At 40.7% G+C, this 22,766-nt stretch overlaps 1 protein-coding gene across 1 annotated transcript; it reads left to right on the top strand.

Moving 5' to 3' along the window:
- Nucleotides 1–7,584: 7,584 nt before the first annotated feature.
- On the top strand, nt 7,585–15,370 carry LOC139914654 (voltage-gated potassium channel regulatory subunit KCNG4-like). The gene is made up of 2 exons (XM_071903016.1): nt 7,585–8,343; nt 14,522–15,370. The coding sequence occupies exons 1-2, from the start codon at nt 7,585–7,587 to the stop codon at nt 15,368–15,370; spliced, it is 1,608 nt and encodes a 535-aa protein (XP_071759117.1).
- Nucleotides 15,371–22,766: the final 7,396 nt, after the last annotated feature.

The raw sequence follows: 22,766 nt of genomic DNA, 5'->3' as shown, positions 1-22,766 counted from the left end.
ACTTCCCAGCATGCATTGCATTAGAGTTAACTCTCCAGAAACCCTTCCTTCTTGTATGAATAAAGTTACAGAATAGAGACTGTCACCTCCACAGGAGGTTATATTTTCTGCTTGTTTGTCTGTCTGTCAGCAGGATATCTAAAAAACTTAGGAATGGATTTCCATTAAATTTGGTGGACGGATCGGCCTTGGGCCAAGGAACAATTGATTTGATTTTTTTGGTGATTTGGATTAAGATTTCCACCATTAGATGATTATCGTTTTGTAGCCATGAAACTAACAGAGGTGGAGACTTGATGGCAAATCCTAAGGGGATGTTTGCAGGGTCAAGAAATCAATTTAACTTAAAATTGAAGTCATAGGAATGATGGTGGAGGTTTGCACCCTCCATGTGCCTTCTGTATGTTAGGTGGTTAAGTGTAGCCTATTTCTCTGAAAAATGTAAATACTGATAACCATGATGAAAATTAGTATCCAGTTCAATCCTTACCCCGCTACTCTGCAAAAGTCTGACCAATGGACACTAAAAACCGTCTCACTAATTAAAGAATAAATTACACTGTAATGTGGTTCATCAGTGGATTCATCTGAAAACTCTTGTCAACATTTGTTGATTAAACTTATTGTTTTACTAGTTAGTTTCACTACATTTAGAGCAGTGGTGATCTAACTTGCAATAAGTACAACTTGCAATTTCAAGGCAGAAAACAAGCTTGTGTTTTTAAATTGAAGTGCCTTAATGTTTTTTTTTTTTTTTTTTACAGTGTAGAGGAAGAGAGAGACGGAGAGTCGACAGAGATGGATGGAGGGAGGGTGGAAACAGGAGGAGGAGGAAGAGGAGGGGGGGAAGAGGAGGAGGAGGTGGAGGAGGATCATTATCATCATCACCATCATCATCCTGCTGTCCAACACAGATGAAAATACAGCGGCAGGTTTTCGGAGGGCACCGCCGTTAGATAATCGCATTTATTCTCTCCTCGGGAAGCAGCGCGGACCAATGGAAGCGGAGCGTCAACCTGATGACAAAATCATATTAATTCCTCCAACTCCGCTGCTGGAGATGCAACGCGCTTGGTGATGCTGCAGAGACACAGCGACTCACTGCAAACTTCAGTGCAGCCTCACTCCAACTTTAAAGATGAGATAACTAAAAAAAACACCACCTTCATTTGTTCGGTAGGTTTCTGAGCTGCTGTCGCTGCCGTTTCCTCGTAACTTAAACGCGAAGTCCTCCGGTCACAATTTGGCAGACGGTTTGTCTTGTGTATTAAATAGTGTGAGGCATCTTCATTACACCAATGACTGATGATAAAATGAACAGCGCCTGGACAAATATCAGAGACAGAGCGGGACTGAAACAGTCGACCTGCTCAATTTAAGGTGAGAGAATATGCAAACCTACTCGTTTTGTTTTCAACTTTATTCTTGTTTCCCTTTTTATTGCATATTGAACACGAAGTCATGCAGAAACAATGAGTATAATGCACAAGAAATGTTAGTCACATCAAGTTTTGCTTTCATTCACTTTCAGTTGTATGCTTCCCGGTTACATTAACTATGATTTTGAGATGTTATGAGATGTTTTTGACCGTTAAGTAACAGGTAGGCTATATGTCCCAGTACTGCTCTGCTTTTTCTATAGCCTTAAACTGGAAGTCTTACATTCCATATAATAAATACCGTTCACTATATCATAATTAGATTTAATATTTTATCATCTTTCAGTAGTTGTTGTCAGTAGTTGATGAATAATAATGATATCAAGTTATCCTGATGTAGAATTCTGTTGTCTAAATTCATGATAAAAAAGCAAATGCTAATTAAAATCGCTCACAAAATGAGATCTGAAACAAATTAGGGGTTATTATTTGAAAATTACAGTTTTAGCATATTTTATATCTTTATTTTACCATGTAGTTTAATGCAACGGAGATCAGTTTCATTATTTAACATGTTGTGAGCTTGGAATTATCTGCATCTGTCTGGGTGGAGTGCAGCTCTGAGATGTTGAGCTTCAAAGATTCGACATACCAGCTGGAAAAACTGTTATATACTGCTTTGACCCAAAAAGGTTCTAAAAAAAAACTAAACTAAAAAAAACAACAAAACACTACACAAGCATAACAACATTCAAAGGTCATGAATTTGTGGATAATTCAATTTTGATTAAAAATATGTCAGGTAGAATGTTATTTAATTTTGCATATTATGTAAACAGATGTCATTGAAATAGTTTCTTCAGATCTTCAGGTCACAGTTTCTATCCACTGATTCAGAGTCAGGGGTTAGGAGCCAGCATCTTGTAATTGTCTTACTGCCATGAGAATTTTTAAAGGATAAGTTCAGTGATTTTGGACCTTTATATAATTTGTCTCTTTCATACCTGTAGTACTTGGACCCACAGAGAATATTGGCTCCAGAGTCAGCTGTCGGTTGAAACAGCTCCGTTGCCTCTTGCTGCGAACAATGAGTCCAAATATTTGTCAAAATATCTCCAAAAAAGCTGTTTGTGGCTCCACAGGGACCTGAGAGTAAACACGACTCAGTTCCTCCTTCCGTAAACGGAAAAGATGTGAAATACATAAATGAAAATTAGCGCTGATTTCATGACTCAGTTCCTCCGTTACGCAATTTTCACTAATCAGGAAATCACAGAACTAATTTTCTCTGCTGCAGCACAGACTGCTGTGGGGTGAAAGGTGGTTCCTGGCGGAGTGATCTAGTTCTGGACGGTCAGGTCAGATTATAAACAGTAGAGTTTGGTAGAAGACGATCCACTGAGTGGAAACGGTGCGGTGCCGCTGCTTTCCGGGTCGTGGATAGAAATACATCGGTCGCTCTCGTATCGTTTTCACAGACTGGCTTTTCTGGAAATATTTTGAAAAACAGTTTGGACTCATTGTTAGCAGCAAGAGGCAGCGGAGCTCGCTGTTTCAACCGACAGCTGACTCTGGAGCCAGTATTGTCTGTGGGTCCAAGTACTACAGGTATGGAAGAAGCAAATTATATATATACTGTAGGTCCAAAATCACCAAACTTATTCTTTAACAAATACTTATCACCGTTACCCAGTTCCATAGCAATAAAAAGAGACAAGTGAACTCAGTCTCCAAACTTGATACTTTTGTCGTGACATCATGAACAAAGACTTTATGCAAAACCAGGGGTGTAGTTTGGAATTATGGGCCTTTTGCACAGGAAGGGACTCCGCCCCCCTTCGATTTCCTCTCATCCTCACACCACCGTTATTTCAACTTTGACAATCATCTTTGTCAACCTGTCCACACCTCCACTCAATCATTTACTGATCGATTTTCAGACACATCTCTGATTGAAATTCTGGGTTTTGGTCGCTGAGCTGATAATCAGCTGTCATAACCAAAAATCAAAATCTGTCTGTCTGTCTGCAACACCAAGCCAGATTTTATTCATGCTTGTTCCAGTTTGTCTGAGATAACACAACAGTTGCTGTATCACATTTTTGAGAAAGTTGTTTGCAGTTTTGCAGATTTCAACCAAACTCTGTTTCAAAACCAGAGCAGTGTGAAGTAAAAGTATAAAATATTTATAAATCTATGCTTGAGGCATTTTAGTCCAGACACTTGAGACAGTACCACTTTTCCCCCAACTTCGACCAGAAGATGACAGTGATCTGCCATGAAATGCCTGCACCGTCTCCAGCATTCGTTCTGGATTCCAGTTTGTTTTGTTTTTTGTCTTTCTTCAGTCTCTCCTGTGTGAGTATGTGGTGCTCATTGTAGATGCCCATTCCTTCTGAGAAATTTCAATGTCCAGGTCTTTTTTCCCCATTTTTGCTTTATATAGCCAGTTGAATAGTCCTTCATCAATAATATACTTCGATAAAGGTCCCCAATAATCCTCCTGCTGGACTGCAAGTTGGACGCTTTAATAAACATCTGAATGACATTTCAAAGCCCTTTTGGGTTTGACCCCCTCACCTCCTTTTCATAGTGATGTTGGATTTGAAGATATCAATAAAAACCTTTTCTCTCTAACTCATATCTTTCAGCTATACGTAGTCTGGAAATCTACCCATTCCCCGCCCTTGATAATCAGGCAGGAAGATGTATTGCCATTCCTTGTCCATAGTCTGGATTTTAAAGGTCCCATATTATAGGTTCCCTCTATTTATATACATATATAATCAAAGATGTTTAATGAAGACATTGTTAAAATTTGTTTTTGTTTAATTGGTTAAATTTAAAGTTATTACATTTTCAATAACCCATCCCTTTTTTCCAGGCAGTTTCAGACTAACTCCAGTCAACGCATTATAACTGGACTTGATCCTGATTGGCTCCCTCACTAAAGAATTACTGAAATCCGTCCAATCAGGCCAGCTGAACATTTCAGCAGCATTTGAACTGGAAAGCCTCCACTCAGCAGGTTTACCTCATTTGAATTTGAGGAGCTGCTGTTGTCAGCCAATCAGGGTCCAGTACTGTGACTGTTCTTATAGGCGGTGTTCACGTGGGACATTTGTCATCTGTCAGAATCACAAACAAGTCTGCATTGAAACCACCAGGTTGTGTTGTTTTGATCGTGTCCCAAAAACTTTTTAAAGCAGTTTGCACATATTTCATTGGCTGATGAAGTCTGTTAGCAGATGACGTTTACCGCCGCTCCACGTTCAACTAGTTTAAACTTTTTTGATGGACTGGATTGCGATATTTTCACACACTCCATGTCATCCATCAGTGCATAGGTCTCATTGATATAAATGGGATTTTCAACTCCATGGCAAAAAAAAACTAAACAAAAGGAAACACCTCAGGCACACAAAATAGAACAGCATTTTGTAAAATGAATTATAACTATTGCTATTCTTTATGATAACAAAATGATACTGTTTCATTAAGCCACATCCACACTAATACGTTTTCATTTTAAAACGGCGTTTTAAAACGTATAGTATAGAGTATAAGGCGGTCAAGGCGGACGTCGTGAGTGATAAGACCCAATCAGGAAGCGAACGTGGGTGTCTGCGTCATCGTTTTCAAAAGTCTCTGTTTCCGCCCGTCCAGACTAAAATGCAATCCCGGAGTTTTCGAACTAAAACGGGGTCAGCAGCGTTTTCAAAAGTCTCCGTTTTAGGGGTCCGAAAATGCCGGAGTAGTGTGGACGCTAGGCGTAAACGTAGCAAAAGTTATGCGTTTTAAAACGTAAATGTATTAGTGTGGATGTGGCCTTAGTTTCAAGATAATTTGAGGAAGTGAAAGTAACAATACAGAACATAAGTTAAAGGCAGAAGCCGACATGTTTCAAATACAACAAGAGTGCTGTCAACTCTGTATTCTTCTGTAAAAGGACTGTCAGGTTGAGGAAACAGCTCGCTCGAACAAAACAGAGCCGGTCACTCAGTAAAACCAGAAGAGGCCCTATCCAACAGAGATAACCATTTAAACAGTGAAAGAATGAATACTGTTACTGTTGTACAACAGGCACAGAAACACACTATGCTGGAGAGCCCTTGGTGTCTGAATATGCATCAACATCCATTAGTGCAGTTCCAGTTTGTGAGCCGGTGTGTGTCTGTATATGAATACAGATTTCTGTTTCTTTTTATTTCACCCTTCAGTTTGACAAGTCAATTTAAGCTAACGTTTTGTGTGAAACAGCGAGGCTGGTATCAAATGTATGGTGCACTGGATATTGATATTGTTTCAAAAAATCTGAATTGATACTTAAAAAATCTTTTGACAACCCTAGTCTTCAAATACATTCAATTTAACTAATTCAATTAAACTTTTTACTAAGAACATTATTCCTATCCATTATTTGAAAACAAAATCATGAAAACTGAATAAAATGGGACTTTTAAGTCTTGGGTTGCTGGTGTAAACCTTGGAGAAATCTACTCATTTTGTGATATTTGAGGAAAACAACTTGAACCACTTTTCTGCAAGTTAAAAATGCTCAACGTAAAACAGACACCTGTGTTTTATGCATGGGTCTTTTACTCAACTGTTGGGTATACAGCAAGCATTCGCAAACTTTTTTATGACAATGACCTGCAAATAGATAAATGAGGCGAGGGACCCTAATATGATAATAATTTGTCTGAAATTGTTAGATAAGGCTTAACAGTGGGTGCAGTGAAACCTATAAACAAAGTAGCCATCCTTACACACTCTCTTATTGTCCTAACTTCTAGGGAGTGAAATAATAGTGAAATTACACCGCTCATATGGCTGGGGACCCCCCGGAACCCCCTCCAGGACCCCTGGAGGTCCCCGGATCCCACTTTTGGAACCACTGGTCTACATTATCTTCTTTAATCAGATCTAAAATAATAATATCTACCCTGATATCTCAGTATGAAGCAGCTGAAAAGTCTTCATGTTGTCCTCTGGTGGCTGTATTCAAAGGCAAGACCTCTGCCAAAGGAGTTGGAAGTTGTATTAGAGTACATTGAATTAAGCATCACAGTGATTTCATTTCCATATAATAGCATCCTTCTCTATTGATTGTAATCGTCCGTGGGCTGTTACAGATGAAATGTTGGTTTTGTAATGTTTAATTGTGCTGAATTTTATTCAGGTTGTAGTATACAGCCCTAAGCTTGTTCAAAAGCAAAGTCCTGGTGAATTTCATGCAGGAAATTGCTCATATGAAACTTTTTGGTATTTGTCAATGGGAAAATGAATGGGGGTTCTATCCGGAATGAACACAGCCAGCAGCAAGGCCGATGAATCCCATTCAGGCTTGTCTATACAGAGCATTTGCCTATGCAAGCATATGTAAGCTCATCAAACTGAAAAAATACTTTGTATAAATGTTATTAATTGATAGCAAATTCTTCCCTTCCAATATACAAATAATAAGATTTAACACATACATAGATGGCCATGTTTTAAAGTGTATATTTTCAGCGAAGGAGGATTACCTACATCTACATCAAATCAGGGCTCTAGGCAATTCCAAGATCAGGCCCAATTGAGTTTGAGTCAAGACCAGGTCCAGATGGGAGAGATACCAAGTCAAGACCGACTATTCAAGACCAAAATAGGCAATAAACAGGCAATAAACAGTCTACACATCTTACCAAATGCAAAAACAAGGCTTTAGGATTCCCTTAAGGATCAACAAAGATGCAGAGCTATCTGCAGAAGCTCAGTACTAAACCCTTCAAAATCCAACTAATCAGTGCATAAGATTATGACTAATCAATGCATAGGATTTTATCTAATAAATGCAAGAGTTAATCACTTCATTACATTCTATACAAATATGTAATCCCTTAAATTGTTTGTAGTGCTGGGGAGAAGATAATATCTTTAGATATTTTTAGATAAGCAGGAAAAATTCAACATCCAACAGAGACCGAGCAAGTCCAAGAAGTCAGAAAAGTGGTGTGGAGACCAGACTCCAGTACTTCAGCCCTGCATCAAACACAATCCTGCATTTGTAATGAAAAATGTCATTTTATGAGAACTTGGTATACAAAGGACTGACATTGTTCTTTTTTTGTCATCAGAACTTTCCTGTGGATCCTCCTCCTACTCTCCTTTCACCTGGACATACTGACAAGTCTTCCGTCCCGTCGCACCTCCTGAAGCCAGCATGCCCATCATCAGCAACGCCAACCACGACTTCAGCACCTACTCGGTCAGCAGCGATGACAGCAGCCTCGACCGCTTCTTCACAGAGATCCCGGAGACTGAGACCATCAAGGGCGTGTACTTCCAGCGCGCTCAGCTGCTTCGCGACCCCGAGGCCTCGTACGTGGTCGACCACACCCTGCAGGCTCTCGTCAATGTCGGGGGCAACCGCTACGCCTTCCCCTGGAGCACCTTGGAGCAGTTTCCCCAGAGCCGCCTGGGCCGCCTACGCTTCTGCACCACGCCGGAGGAGATCGCACGGCTCTGCGACGACTACGACGAGACCTGCCAGGAGTTCTTCTTTGACCGCAACCCTACGGCCTTCAGGGTCATCCTCAACTTCCTGGCTGCGGGTAAACTGCGTCTGCTGCGGGAGCTGTGCGCCGTGTCACTGCACGATGAGCTGGACTACTGGGGCGTGGACCCGGGCCATATGGAGCGGTGCTGCCGCCGCCGCATGGTCACCCGTGTGGAGGAAGTAGCCGAGCGTGAGCGCAAGGAAGAGGAGTGGAGGCAGAGGAGGGTGGCGCTTAAGAAAAGCCCCGTGGAGGCCGACAAGGGCTATCGCAGACTGATCAGGATACTGAGAGAAATGATGGAAAACCCTCACTCAGGCCTGGCAGGGAAGATGTTCGCCTGTTTCTCTGTCATCATGGTGGTCATCACTGTTGTCAGCCTGTGCATCAGCACCATGCCGGATCTCAGAGAGGAAGAAACCAGGGTATGTATGAAGCAGATGACAATATATAACTATACATGAGTGGATGCATGGAGACATAAACCTCTGTCACACATGCAGCCTTTTCTGAAAATGTCACAGGAAAGTTAGGTTGTGGTGTATGAGTGAGGAACAAACAAAATAGTAATTTAAAACAAATTTCCTGCATTTCTACACCACCTAACACACACACTCACTCACAGACAGACAGACAGAGACAGAGATTCCTTGCTTTATAGTTAGATTCACCCTGTGCACTCTGTCTGTGTTACGAAGCGTGGAAAGTGGTGGCTTCCCATATAGGAGGGGCTTTGAGTTTGGCCGTGGCCTGTGACCTAGACCTGACGTCACCTACCGACGAACACAGTTGCTTGACGGTCATTTCCCCGGCTCTATACAGGGTTGCTGTTTCTTGACTTAATCCAAGAGGTTAGGCGGTGTAGAAATGCAGGAAATTTGTTTTAAATTACTATTTTTTTCTGGGGGAGGACCGCCAGACCCGGGACCCGGGACCCAGGACTGGCGGTCCTCCCTGTATACCCTGTATAGAGCCGGGGAAATGACCGTCAAGCAACTGTGTTCGTCGGTAGGTGACGTCAGGTCTAGGTCACGGGCCACGGCCAAACTCAAAGCCCCTCCTATATGGGAAGCCACCACGTTCCAAGCTTCGTAACACAGACAGAGCGCACAGGGTGAATCTAACTATAAAGCAAGGAATCTCTGTCTGTTTGTCTGTCTGTCTGTCTGTCTGTGAGTGAGTGTGTGTGTCCTTCGCATATCTCGAGAACCGTTCGTCCGATCTACTTCACACTTGGCGGGTGTATTGCTGGGGACCCAAGGACGTGCAGTGTCCGATTTGGTGCAATTTGGACACACGACACGTTCAATATTAATAAACTTTGAATAAACAAGCGAACAGCGCTCTGTGCAGCAGCGGGGCGAACGGGCACTGCACTAGTTTTATAAATGGAAGTGTGAATGGAGGAGATGCCTTCCCCTGCAAAACTTATTTTATTGCAGTTATACTCTACCCGGTATTTGTGAAACAAAATCACTGAAGTGAAAGTTCTGTCACAAAACTATATTGTTACGTATCCTTGCGCATTTTTAAGTGGGTATACAGAAATCCTGGAGCTTTCTTAGTGGGTATACGGCGTATACCTGCGTATCACGTAGACTACACCACTGTCCGGACCGGTTCTTTAGAGTTCTAAAAAGAACAAAAAATGACCATAACATTACTCTATACAGTTTGTGCATTATAATCCAAGTCTGCTAGAAGCCAAACGATCACACTGTAACTGGAAAAGACCGATATTTACACCCAGATCTTCACTACAGCTGTTGTTTTCAGAAACGTTCACACTTGCGCGCACCCAGATCACAGAAGTAGACAGGCGCTAGCTAGATCAGTAATATCTTGGAATCAATTCTAAAACTGATCAGTGTAAAGAGGCCGAAACTGGGGTGATGTGATTATGTTTCTTGGTTGAGCTTAAAGGCTTTGTTGCTGCGTGTTAAATAAGCTGATGGATAAGACGATGGATCGCTTTTCTGACTGAGACGCGGGTTCAGTGAGTTGGACAAGATGAGGGAAAATAAAAGCATGAATATCTCCAGGCCAGACGCTAAAGCAAACAGCTTTATTACCTCCACCAAGGAGGTTATGTTTTCGGTGCCGTTTGTTTGTTTGTTTGTCTGTTTGTTTGTCTGTTAGCAGGATTACGGAAAAACTACTGGCCCGATTTTCATGAAACTTCGTGGAAGGGTGTAGCATGGGCCAAGGAAGAACCCATTAAATTTTGGAGCGGATCTGGATCCGACTCACGAACAAGCAATAATAGTACGAACCTTGGCGGAGGTCTGCGCTCTCCGAGTGCCCTTCTAGTTTTGGATATGTTTAATTGTTGATGAGAGCTGAACTGTCCATCCTTCTTAACTTGGATTTCTTAATTTGGTTCAGAGGTCAAAGAAGAAGCTATGGTTCCTTTTAACTTGTTAGACAGGAGACCAAGGTCTTTTTCAAGTCGAGGTCTTGCAGACATCTTGCATGTGATGTTTGCAAAACAGATTAGAAGGCTATTGAAACTGGCTTTGTCATTCAGTTTGACAGGTAAATAAAGCTGTGCGTCATCTGCCTAACAATGTAAATAGATATTGTGATGACAGCCTTTGTCATTAAGAGGGAGCATAATTAAACATGGGCCTATTATTGACCCTAGGGGGACACCATAGATACTATGTGCAGGCGGTGATACTAGATCCCTTTGCTTGAAGGAAAACTCCACCCTCGGATACTCTTACTATCATCAGCCTATGATGTCCAATGTATTCCAGGAGTTATTTTGTGATGAAGTGCTGTAATTAACTTTTTTGGTGTCTACTTCTATTTCAGTTAGTGACTTCCTACATTTTCCAGAATGCCTTTTGACAACCCCTAGAGAACTTTTTCGTCGAATTTGTCAAATTCAGCTGTGGGTTTAACATGTAGGTGGAGAAAGTGATAGTGATAGCAACTGTGAGAGCAAGAAAGCAAGTTTTTCCAGTCAAGAAAAAGTGAGTCGTGCCCGCGCTCCAAAAGTATGTGTGTGTGTGTGTGTGTGTGTGTGTGTGTGTGTGTTTCATTAAAAACATTTAATTAAAAACTGAAGAATCCAAGGAAGACAGACATAGATTCTTGAAATGATTTAGTAAGTTAACACTGTTGACAAGCAGCAAGATCAGCTCAAGTGGAGTTAAAGTCACAAGAAAGCAGCATTTCAATGGTGTTGACTCATCACTTTGGCAAGGCAAGGCAAGGCAAACTTTATTTATATAGCACATTTCATATACAAGGCAAATTCAATGTGCTTCACATAAAACATTCATAAACTCATAAAATGACATTAGAAAGTAAGTAAGAAAGAAAGAAAGATGATTTAGCAAAAGGCCATAGAGAAAATAAATGTTTTGAGCCTACTTTTTGAAAGAGGTGACAAGGTGAAAAAGTCATTTTTCAATTCATTGTGATTTTAAAGACGGGAGCAGAGATGAAAACAACTTCTACAGGCAAGAAAAAGCAGAGGGCAGGTTTCATTAAAGGGATAGGACACCCTAAACTCACTTTTTTCAGCTTTTAATCAATGTTCATGGCAATCTTATAATGAAACACATACATCCTGGTTATAATCTTGACATAATGTTTGTTTTCTGGATTTTATGTTGGTTGAAATTACTTTTGAATGTTGCTGTTTTGGTGGTGCAGAGATTTTAAAATGTCATACATGTCACTGCCCTTTCTCCTTTCTCTCAAAAATGTTTAAAATCACGCAGTAGGCAGAGAAAGCATAAAATTGAGGGTGTCCTATCTCTTCAAGTGTTAAAATCAATATGTTTAAGCCAGAGTTCTGAGAAATGTGAGAAACTAGAGGTAATAAAGCCCCTGTACTGTACTGATATAAACTCTACTTTGGAGAACATACTGACATCTAGTCTAACATCCTGTCTGTAGTTGACCATACAGGGATGAAACTTTAAATTTAGAGATTTATTCTTAGTATCAAGAAGTCGAATCGAAGACGCAATAACATATGTTTAAAAATGAATCTGAGACAACTGTGAGAGGATACACATATAGAGACTTAAAAATGTTTTCACCAGTGAGAACAGGAGAGAAGAGTGCAGACTACCGTTGTTTGCACTGGTGAGTTGTATTCATGGTTTAGTGTTATGTAGAGTTATGTAGAGCTCGGGAAGGTGATCATAAGTTAGCTTTTGAATTTGGACCCTATGTCATTTCACTCATTCATGTTTTGACTTGAATGAAACACACTGATGCAATGGTTCTTTGAGGAATCACTGCCCACTCAACTTGGCTGGTCTTCAGTAGCGTAACGAGTCAGCGCCGGGTCCCAATGCAAGATGTTCAAAGCGGGTCCTGCATCATAATCAGTCCCACCAGGATTTTGCAGAGTTTTTTTGTGATTATTGTGGCCAAAAATGCTTGATTTTGCTGCGGCTTTTCTCAAAAATTGCGATACAATTTGCGAGGTTTCATGTGCTCTTTTTGCGGTAAAATTGCGGGAATTGGGAAAAATTGCAAGCAAAGAAAAAAAAAGTTTTCTCTCTCTCTCTCTCTCTCTCTCTCTCTCTCTCTCTCTCTCACTCACACACACACACACACACACACACACACAGCCTCCCCCTATTCTCTCCCACTCTCCGTTTAAGCTATTAACTCTTCCAAGAGCTTGAATTTTGCACTCACCTCGATTCTTGCTGCTTTTGTTTTGTTTTGCATGGTCTATGGCAGTCATTTTTGTTGACAGGTGAGTTTTGTTCATCTTCCACCTGAATGTGCGCTGCGATGACGTAAGTTACCACGACACCGAATGCGACAATTGGTCCAAATCACAAGCGGTCTGTTGATTTGGCCATTTCATGCGGAAAAGTTGCAGCAATTTTGCAAAACTGCAAGCTCTCGCAAATATTGCGGAGATTTCTTGAATTTGTGTTAATTATTGCGATCGCAAAATCGCAAGTTCCTGGAGGGACTGCATAATGTTCCGCTTGCTATTTAGTCTGCGGCCTGCCTTCCTCCTGCCTCTCCTCCTCCCCTCTCCCTTCGGTACGGATCGTTCCGTTACAACCTCACCAGAAGTTATTGTGATCAGGTTCTCTTATAAGATTTGTTATATATAAGGTTACGTTATGTTACGGTAACATAACGTAATGTCAGTAGCGAATGAAAGAAGTGAAAGCATGCAGCTTTAAAACGACCAGCAACAGCGAAATGCACTGCACAGTTGACGCCTAAATTAAATGATTACTAGGAAAACAGACCGCCGTGCTATACTTGACAAAATCTGGTGTCGGAGCACCATAACAGATGAAAACATAATCGGTGACAGTGCACCTTGACACAGATGAAAACATAATTGATGACACTTACTTGCTGTCTTAACACTTCTAACTTCTAACTCTTCTAACATAGTAGTACGCATGTGTCCATAATCAGCATAACCCAGAATCGCCCATTAATCCTTATTGAAATTTAATTTAGAAATGTAACATAGAGGAGTCAATAAACTATATGTAAAACTGTTTTATGTTATTGTATTGTTATTTATTTGGTGAATGAATGACATCAAGTATTTGACACCATGGAGCAGATGACTTTGAGTACTATAAATACTTACCGCTTACCATTATAGCTTAGTGACTGTGTGTATACTGTAGAGTCAGTGCTTGAGATCTTATGATACGATAGTGGTGAGATAAAGAGGGGCCTGTGCGTGCGGGCCCCAATGCAGCTCCATTACCTGCATATATGATAGTTTCGCCACTGCACAGGGTCCAACCCCTGTTGGCAGGTTGGCAATCAACACAATAGGATGTGGAGAGCAGGGTAGGTAGGTAGCTTGCTATCAGAGACAGGAGCAGTGGTGTTAATTTACATTTCTATGGCATCAGAACACGAAAGGGCTTTTCACACAGCACATTCTTAGTCTAGGGTTATCTTAACCCCGGGCCAGGCCCAGGGTTAGCTCAACCCCTTTTCACACACAGACATTTAACCCATGGCTAACTCTTAGCCTATGGCTAATGATTCACCGGCATTCTTGTTAGCTCAGGGCTTGCATGTCTGAATATTTTGTGGTAATAAAAACACTTGAGCTCAGGAATGCCACACAGCATTGCTTAGCAACACTGTGAAGGAGAAGTTGGAAAACACACAAGTGACACAAAGTGTTCTAACCCTTTTCACACAGCCAACAGATAACCCTGGTTTTCAACGATTTTCTGGGGATAACCCTGAAAAGTTTGGGATGCAGGGCCAGCTAGCCCTGGGCTAAAGTTGGGGTTATCCCACTTTGGAATTTACCTGTGTGAAGGGCTAAGTGCTGTGTGAAAAGCCCTTAAAAAAAAACACATTGTGCAACACTTAATTCTGCCAATTAATCTCAAGATTTTGATCAAGATTAGTGGATTTCAATATTGGCAAATACATTGATCTTCATCTGAAATGTTAGTATCGATTTTAACAAAACCAAAATATGGTTTTATGTTGTTACCTTGTTTATGGGCTTGTCTCAAGGACACAAGTTATGTTGTACTAAAAACAAACAATATGAGGAACGTTTGAATCTCATTCAAAAGTTACTCAGTGTCTTTTCCTCGCTGCATGTCTCTGTGTCCGCAGGGTGAATGCTCCCAAAAGTGTCGCAGCATGTTTGTGGTGGAGTCCATCTGTGTGGCCTGGTTCACCTTGGAGTTTGTGCTGCGATTTGTCAATGCCCAGAGCAAGCTGGCCTTCGCCCGCGGCCCCCTCAACGTCATCGATGCCATCGCCATCCTGCCGTACTACGTGTCCCTGTTCGTCGAGGTCAGAGATGAGTCCCAGGAGGACTTCACCCCGGCGGGCGGCAGAGGCTACCTGGACAAACTGGGGCTGATCTTGCGCATGCTGCGGGCGCTGCGGATCCTATACGTGATGCGACTGGCTCGCCACTCTCTGGGCCTGCAGACTCTGGGAGTGACCATGCAGCGCAGCATGAGGGAATTCGGCTTGCTGCTGCTGTTCGTCTGCGTGGCCGTGACGCTCTTCTCACCTCTGGTCCATCTGGCTGAGAGCGAACTGGCGCCGTTTGCGGCCACGCCCCACCAGCACAGCTTCAGCAGCATCCCGGCCTCTTACTGGTGGGCCATCATCTCCATGACCACGGTGGGCTATGGCGACATGGTGCCGCGCAGCATCCCTGGACAGATTGTCGCGCTGACCAGCATCCTGAGCGGGATCCTCATCATGGCTTTCCCTGCCACCTCCATCTTCCACACTTTCTCCCGCTCCTATCAGGAGCTGAAGCACGAGTACGAGAGGCTGTGGAAGGAGGAGAGGGGCGCCGAACTCGCCGCCGAGTCACAGGACAACTGGTCCAAGGCCGATTTCTCACCGTGCCCAGATGAGCCCAACTCTCTGTCCAGAAAAGACAATGTTGGGCTAATGTCAAGCAGGAGTCATCAATCTGAGCTTCCATCTACGGCCTTCTGACGGATCAGGAAATGCATTGCACACTCAGACCCATTCCTTTTGTAATTACATCTTTAAATTGGCAAAAATGTTCTACATGCAGTATCTGTTATTAGTACCTTTAGAATAGAAAGCTGTGACTGTTATATTATGGACATTGTGTTACACTTAAACTTCCAGTTCTAGTCTATTCATAATCTGTATTCATGCTTACATCCATTAAGCTTTCAACAAACTATATCTAGTATCTTATCAGGCTAAGGATTCTTAAACTTTTTCATGTAACTAAATACATGGAACACTTTATTTTACCTAAGCTTTATTTAATGAGACAGATCAATTAAGGATGTACTTACATTGATGGCTTGGCACAAGGTAAAATGCTTTTTGATACGGGTTAGGGTCTACAAGACAAATGAGCACTCAATAGCATATCGAACACAAACTCTTAACAGTGAAACGGCAACAAAGCTACTAGCATGTAAGCCAATAAGATGGATAAGAAATAGGGCAACAGCAGCACAAACATGACAAACAGAGCAGAACAAGACAGCAACAACTAATATAAACACAGTGAGGCAGGTAACATCTGTGGAATATCAGACATCAGACGGACAACAGTGGACAACCGACACACTAAGCAGGGTTTCCTCGGGCTTTGAAAACCCTTGAAGGTTTATAAATAAGTCCTTGGAAGTTTTTAAAATAGCGAATAGCCTTGAAAGTGCTTGATTTCCTTTCATTAAAATATAACACCCAAATTCATCAATATGCCTCAGCTCTCTCTGTCTTCGGATCAACACTTCACAACCTGAGGAAAACCCTGTGATGGAGATTTGTGTTAAAATGAAGGATTTCAATTGGATTTTTTGACTTGACAAGAACATGAGGCTTCTATGATGTCTAATTCTGACCATAAAATGCCAATTTTGAGTCCTTGAATTTCACCAAACAAGACTTGAAACTCATTGAAAAATCCTTGAATTTGATGTCCAAATGAGAGCACACATAAAAGCGTAAAAGAGTGTTGTACCTGCTGCAAGCAACTGTGAATGCATGAGACACTGTCTGTGACGAGGTGCTTAATGCCAAGGAAGGATATCTGGTATTGGTGGTACCCAAACTCTCATTGTACATAGTTTATATTGGAATATCAGCTCAAGAACTACTGCTGCACTGTTGTAAACTACGATGGATAAGGCAACATGAGATTGTAATCCTTTCTCCCCATGCAGGTCATGCATAATGAATTCAAATGTTCTTTTCAACAAATTCACACATCAAGTTTCTGAAAAGCACATACATGTGTTTGTTTGTTTACTTTAGAGTCGTTCCATCTTATTTGTTTTCCTCCCTTAGCTAACTCAGTTAAGTCATTATTTAAGCGCTGCTCTATCTGTTGGGACAGAGCTGGACACATCACTTGTCTTGAAGTTGATGGTTAAAGATTTACTTTGGGGCTGGTCCTGTGTTTGCTTAACAAATAAGAAATAAACCACAAGAGGCCATGATTTCTAGTCATTTTAGAAGAACAAAGAGGCGTTATTAGGCTCGATGATAAGCAGAATAAAGCACGGTGTAAAGCGTTGCTTCTGCAAAATGTCAGGAACACACCATTTAAGAGCTCAAATGTTCAATAAAACTTTTATTTTTAAATGATAATAAATAATAATAATAATAATAGCAATGTTTGTTGTTCTTTCGCCAAGCAATGTAGTTTTTGGACAATAGTTAATGAAGTGGTTGCTAATAAGTAATTGTATACATGGTGATTTTCGATTAGCGCATTCATATTTAATTTAACTGTTCTGCAGGCACAGGTGTGTGTTTATCAGGAATTTTACAATGACTTCAAACATGACTCAGCCAGTCAGAATGGAGGACTGCAACCATCTGTTTTATAAATGCAAATATGAGCAGCACCTGTTTAATCAGACTATAGCTAGTGTATTGATGTAAAAGTCCAGGAGAAGCCACGGAACAGTTCTAACACTGACAATAAAGCCCTTTATGATGCCATAATTTTGCATCACCATAACAGTTATGACAAGAGAATATATAAAATGTGATTATCATAATTCACATCATACTTATATAATATATTCAGCAAACCTCTCTTAAATGAAACATCTCAACATTATAGGATATACAGTATAATGTATGGGGTCAACAAAAGGTATATTGGATACTGTATATACTTCAAGATACACACTTTTTTCCCATTTAAAATTACTGAAAGGTGCTTCTGATTGTTTCAGCAACAAGTTTGAAGATCTATTTCATCCTGTGTGTACAGCAGTATAATAGTCTATTCATACATTTGAAACTGAATAAACTTTCATCACACCGACATCTGTTGTTATTGACTGTGTTTAGCGTTTTACGACCCAGATGGAGTGTTTTGAAGAGCCTCTTGGTGTCTTTACAGAACTTCTTTAAACAGTGTTGCTGGCATGCTTACTTCCACACAGACTCACACACAATGGAAACATTCAAAAGTCCAACAGTCACTTGTTCTTTTCCTCCGGCACCTCTTCCCTCTTCCTCTCCTCCATGACACGCACCCCGCGCTGCCTGCTGTCCCAACAGTGGAGATCAGTAGACGAGCTGCCAAAAACATCGCCTACAACAACTTCAGCACAGGATGCTCAATAAGAAGCAAATAGAATGATTGACATGTGCCCAGTGTAACCCAATTAGTGCTGAAACGATTAGTCGATTAATTGATTAGTCGATCGATAGAAAATTAATCACTTATAATTGTGATAATTGATTAAGCAACTGGGGAGGCCTTTTGGTCTTATGACTCACTGCTTTTCTGCCATTTTGTCTTCTGCCATACTCATCTGACCTTGGGGAAGGTGGAGCTGGTTGACCTCCAGAGAGGAGGTCAACCAGCTCAAACACCAAATGGGGAATGAACTGATTAGAAGTTTATCCCTCCACCGTATCTTTTGACCTGCTGAGAAGATTGTAGTCTAGATTAAAGTAGAGAGAATTCCCACACACTGTCCTTTTACTTGCAATAAACTTTATTACTGATACAACATTTCGGTCCTTAGACCTTCATCAGGTAAAACTGAGGAACAAACAACATTCCAGACAGATATAGCCAACACCTCCTCAGGTGAGGCCAATCAGGGACCATGAGCTGTCAGGCAATCAGTCCCACAGTCTGTGTGCATTTAGCCAATTAGAAGGCACAACCCACCATCAAAAATGAACATTCCACAATCTATGATGGATGGCAACTACATCAATTTATATACAAACATTAAATCATATAGTTAAAGTTGAAAACAATTAATCCAAAATCATCTCTTCCATAATGACAATAATAATATTAGGCTAATGGCAAATCTCAGGGTAACATTATCATAATTTCACTGTTTAGGCTACCCCATAAATATACCTCTAAATAGGCAGTAGGTTACCACAATACAAAATTTACATAGCCACATTCAATCATATAATAGTAGAAATAGAAAATAGGAAAAAAAAAATTAAGAAAAAATATGAATATAGAAAAATACATTGAATCTCACAATTAAAATACATTGAATCTCACAATTAAAATACATTGAATCTCACAATTAAAATACATTGAATCTCACAATTGAAATACATAAACATAGGGATGATGAAGACAATGTGCAAAAATCATCCAAACAGGGCTTCAATACCTGGGCAATAGAAGAAAATTCATCATTAGTGGATGAATCTATAAATCTAATAACAATCAAATAGGAATCTGTCCTGGCTGATCCCATACAGAACTAATATTCACAGCATCACATTAAGTAGCAACTCATCATTAAGACCTTTGGGGGACAATGTCTGTAATGTGAAGATCCAAAAAGCTTCACATCTCTTCAGTAACAAGTCATGGTCACCACCTCTAGGTGGCACCTTTACCTTCTCTATACCATAAAAACGTAAGGAAGAGATGTCATGCTTTTTATCATTAAAGTGCATAGCAACAGGATAATCACAGTCATTTCTGCGTATTGCACTCTTGTGTTCACTGATGCGTTGCTTCAATTTTCTAGTGGTTTTACCTACGTATGATAAACCACAAGGACAACGCAACATGTAAACCACATGAGTGGAAGAGCAGGTAATCACACTTTTGATAGGGAACTGTTTGCCTGTGTGTGGATGACTGAAATGTGTAATCTTGGAGGTGTTGTTACATTGTGCACAGTTACCACAGCGGTAGTTCCCATTGGTGAGAGGGCTGAGAAGTGTCTGAATGGGTTGTGCAGGTCTATTCTTATGTGCAAAATACGCATGTACCAAGTAGTCTCTCAAGTTGCTGTAACTGAGAGACTACTTGATTGAATAATGATTTCAGATATTTATCAGAAGACAGAAATGCTGAACTGAAACATAAAAGTTGTTATTTCACACCTAATGTTTGGTGTGCTGGCAATGAATGCCTGTCTGTCATGATTACCTCATGTTCATAAAATGAAAATGATGAAAAGAATTTATGAATATACTCATTTTATTACTTCTTTGTGTAATTATACAGTTGCTACAATACATAATGCTGGTATTTGCTCAAACATAATTTATGAAAATAAAACCATATTATTCAAAAAAGTTTTAATAAAATTATACGTGAGAGACATTCCATAGATGTCCCACAGTTGTAGAATTACCCGGGTGCAGATTCTGAGTTTCTGAGTGTCAGCTGGAAGTATTGAGTTATTAACTCAGTCTCCATGGAAGTTGCTTCAACACATGTAAATGTTTCACTAAGGCGTTTCATTATCTCATATCTCTGTGCCTCACCTACAGTAATTGTGTATTGGGTCGCCTAACGGTAAAATAATCTATGATCAACTGGACTGACGCAGACGGGCTGATGGCCATTTATCGTCAGCTTTCAGCGCGTCAGTCATGCAAACAAGGAGGACGTCTCACTTACAATCAAATGTGTCCCGTGCATGCGACAGATGAAGCAAACGCAAAGGACGTGAGTTTAACTGGCTTTCTCAAGTGTATTCTACTGACCGCTTTAATAAATAATAAGTTAATAATAAATAATTAAGCCCCTTCACACACCACAACCCGCCCTCAGCAACACGATCCGGATCACGGCACCAATCAGCACGTTCACACGCACAGCAATGCTCCCATTACTGGGAATAATCACTTTAAGGCAATATTTCAATTACAACATGGTTCAAAGTGGCGCAATTTCTCTAATAACCTGGTGTAGCTATGGATTCATTTAATAATCTGTCTATAGGTCTAAAGGAACCAACGTAAGATGACAAACTTTATGACAAGTTTGAAAAAAACAAAATAAATCTGAATAAAGCTATGCCCCGATAAAGAAAAAAAAGAAGCAGAAATCTAGATGTATTAACCAGATTATGCTTACTAATAATCAGATAAAGGCGTTTATATGACAATAATTTCAATTATTTCATCACCTTAATCGGCTTGAGATGTTATTCATGCCAGAAAGGACTACAGCTTCCTCATGGTGAGCCTCTCCCGGTCTGGAGTTCCGGGTCGACAGACATGAAGGACTGAGCTTATTTTAATCTGAAACCTTGAATCAAATGAAAGCTCACACATCAGTTTATCCGACCTCTTGGACTTTGTTATGTTTGAGCAGCTACATGTGATTAGGATCGATGGCGTGACAGACACTCCCAATGACTGACAGGTGACAGATCAGATGTCAGCTTCAGTGTCCGTTCCTATTAAAGTTTCCTTGAGCAAGACGCTGAACCTCTGCCCGCACTGGGTGGGGTAGGGTGTGGGGGGAGTTTTTTTTTCTTTACTTTGTAGTTCTACTGTATATCAATCTACTAGAAAAGCTTTTACATATACACTCCCAGTCAAAAGTTTAGACACACCTGATTGAATGTAGGCCTATTATGTTTTTCAAGCCATTTGGATCTAAAGGCTTATGCTTAAAGGATAAGGCTGGTGTTTTTTTATTGCATTGCTTACCGTCAACAAATCCTATGAAAATAACAAAATCAGCAATGATTTTGTTTTGCCAACAAGTCTCGTCCATGTAGCCGGTGCCCAGTGAAGCCTCATGTCCCAGCAGCCATAGAACTCCATCGTATTAAAAAAACGATTAAAAACACGTCACAGAGCCATGCCGTTGCTCTGGGCAACATATTTCATCATCGCGATGCACCGGGCCAGCCGACTTTTTCCTCAAACAACTTAAAGTCGAGATGAAACGGCATTTCGAGAGTATCCAACTTCCGTATCGTGACGTATTTCCGAGTGAAACAGGAAAGACAGGCGGGACATAACGTTGGAAGGAAATTGATTTGAATGTTGAAAAGTGGGTGTAGGAGCCAAATATGTTGTTGAAATAACATGAATTTAATTGCCCTTTACTGTGTGTACATTGGGTGTCGCTGTGTTATTATCTAGAGCTCAGGTATATAGGTAGGTAATTCACTGTTGTCGTCAGGTGTTTGAACCCGGAAGGGCAAAGGGTTTTTGACCGCTGTGGCGCTAAAGTTCTGTTTTGTCATGCTGTGAGCTGTGTTTGGTTTTCAATGGAAACAGGAAAATGGGCTGTATTCACACTTACGCACGATGGAAACAATAAAGAGATCGTGATTTTGCAATTGAAGAACAGCCTGCAGATTCCGTATTGAACGCAACACACAGCAAATGATAGCGTATGATAACATCAAATTAGCGAAGCGCGTCAACCAGGTCACTCCTGGTTTAGACATCTCAGTAGCTCAGTAAAAGAGTGAGCTCCTTTAATAGTGGGCGCGTCATAACACCCGAAGACACAACGAAGTACCATGCTGTTGCTAGCTAGCTAACTAATGAATCTTAGCTCTGTGCGCTAAAAGTTGAAGATTGATTGATGGGTGGATGTCATGATATTATTGGTTGAAATTGGTTGAGACATGCTTATGTAAGCACACGGCATATTTTGTTTTACAGGAAGAAAACATGATTGAATTTTGATATAAGAATACAAAGAAATTGATTTTTTGTATTTTTTTTTTGGCATATATTGTTAAATAGGTGCACAATATGACCGGGGATGTGATCTAAAAGGGTTAAAAAGGCATTTTTCATTTAATCTCGACTTTAATAAGCCGGCTGTAAACACGTTTGCGATCTCAGGAAAGTAGTTCCGTAGCACAGAAAATAGTCCCCGGCGTAATGAAGAATTTGTTCCCATTTGAATTTGATTTGGTAATAACTACAACAGTCTGACTTTTCGTGGTAACAGTTAGCGATTTTTAAAATTGAAACTATGTCTTTGTGAGCTGTATTTCAAGGTTTTTAGCTTACAATGGAGCCGATGACTTCCGGGTTGACGGCTAAAAACAGTACATGGGAAGTCAGAAAGTAATGGGAGTAGAGCAAAGCATTGTTGATTTTGTTATTTTCATAGGATTTGTTGACA

This window comes from Centroberyx gerrardi, chromosome 1, assembly GCF_048128805.1.
Source record: "Centroberyx gerrardi isolate f3 chromosome 1, fCenGer3.hap1.cur.20231027, whole genome shotgun sequence".
NCBI classification, from domain to species: Eukaryota; Metazoa; Chordata; class Actinopteri; order Beryciformes; family Berycidae; genus Centroberyx; species Centroberyx gerrardi.
Note: the sequence above shows the minus strand (reverse complement) of the source record. Positions and strands in the feature narration are given on the sequence as shown.

Excerpts from the sequence above, each read along its gene's own strand:
- LOC139914654 (XM_071903016.1), top strand. The coding sequence starts at position 7,585 with ATGCCCATCATCAGCAACGCCAACCACGACTTCAGCACCTACTCGGTC. Across the intron at positions 8,344-14,521 it reads TCAGAGAGGAAGAAACCAGG|GGTGAATGCTCCCAAAAGTG; the intron begins GTATGTATGAAG and ends CTGTGTCCGCAG.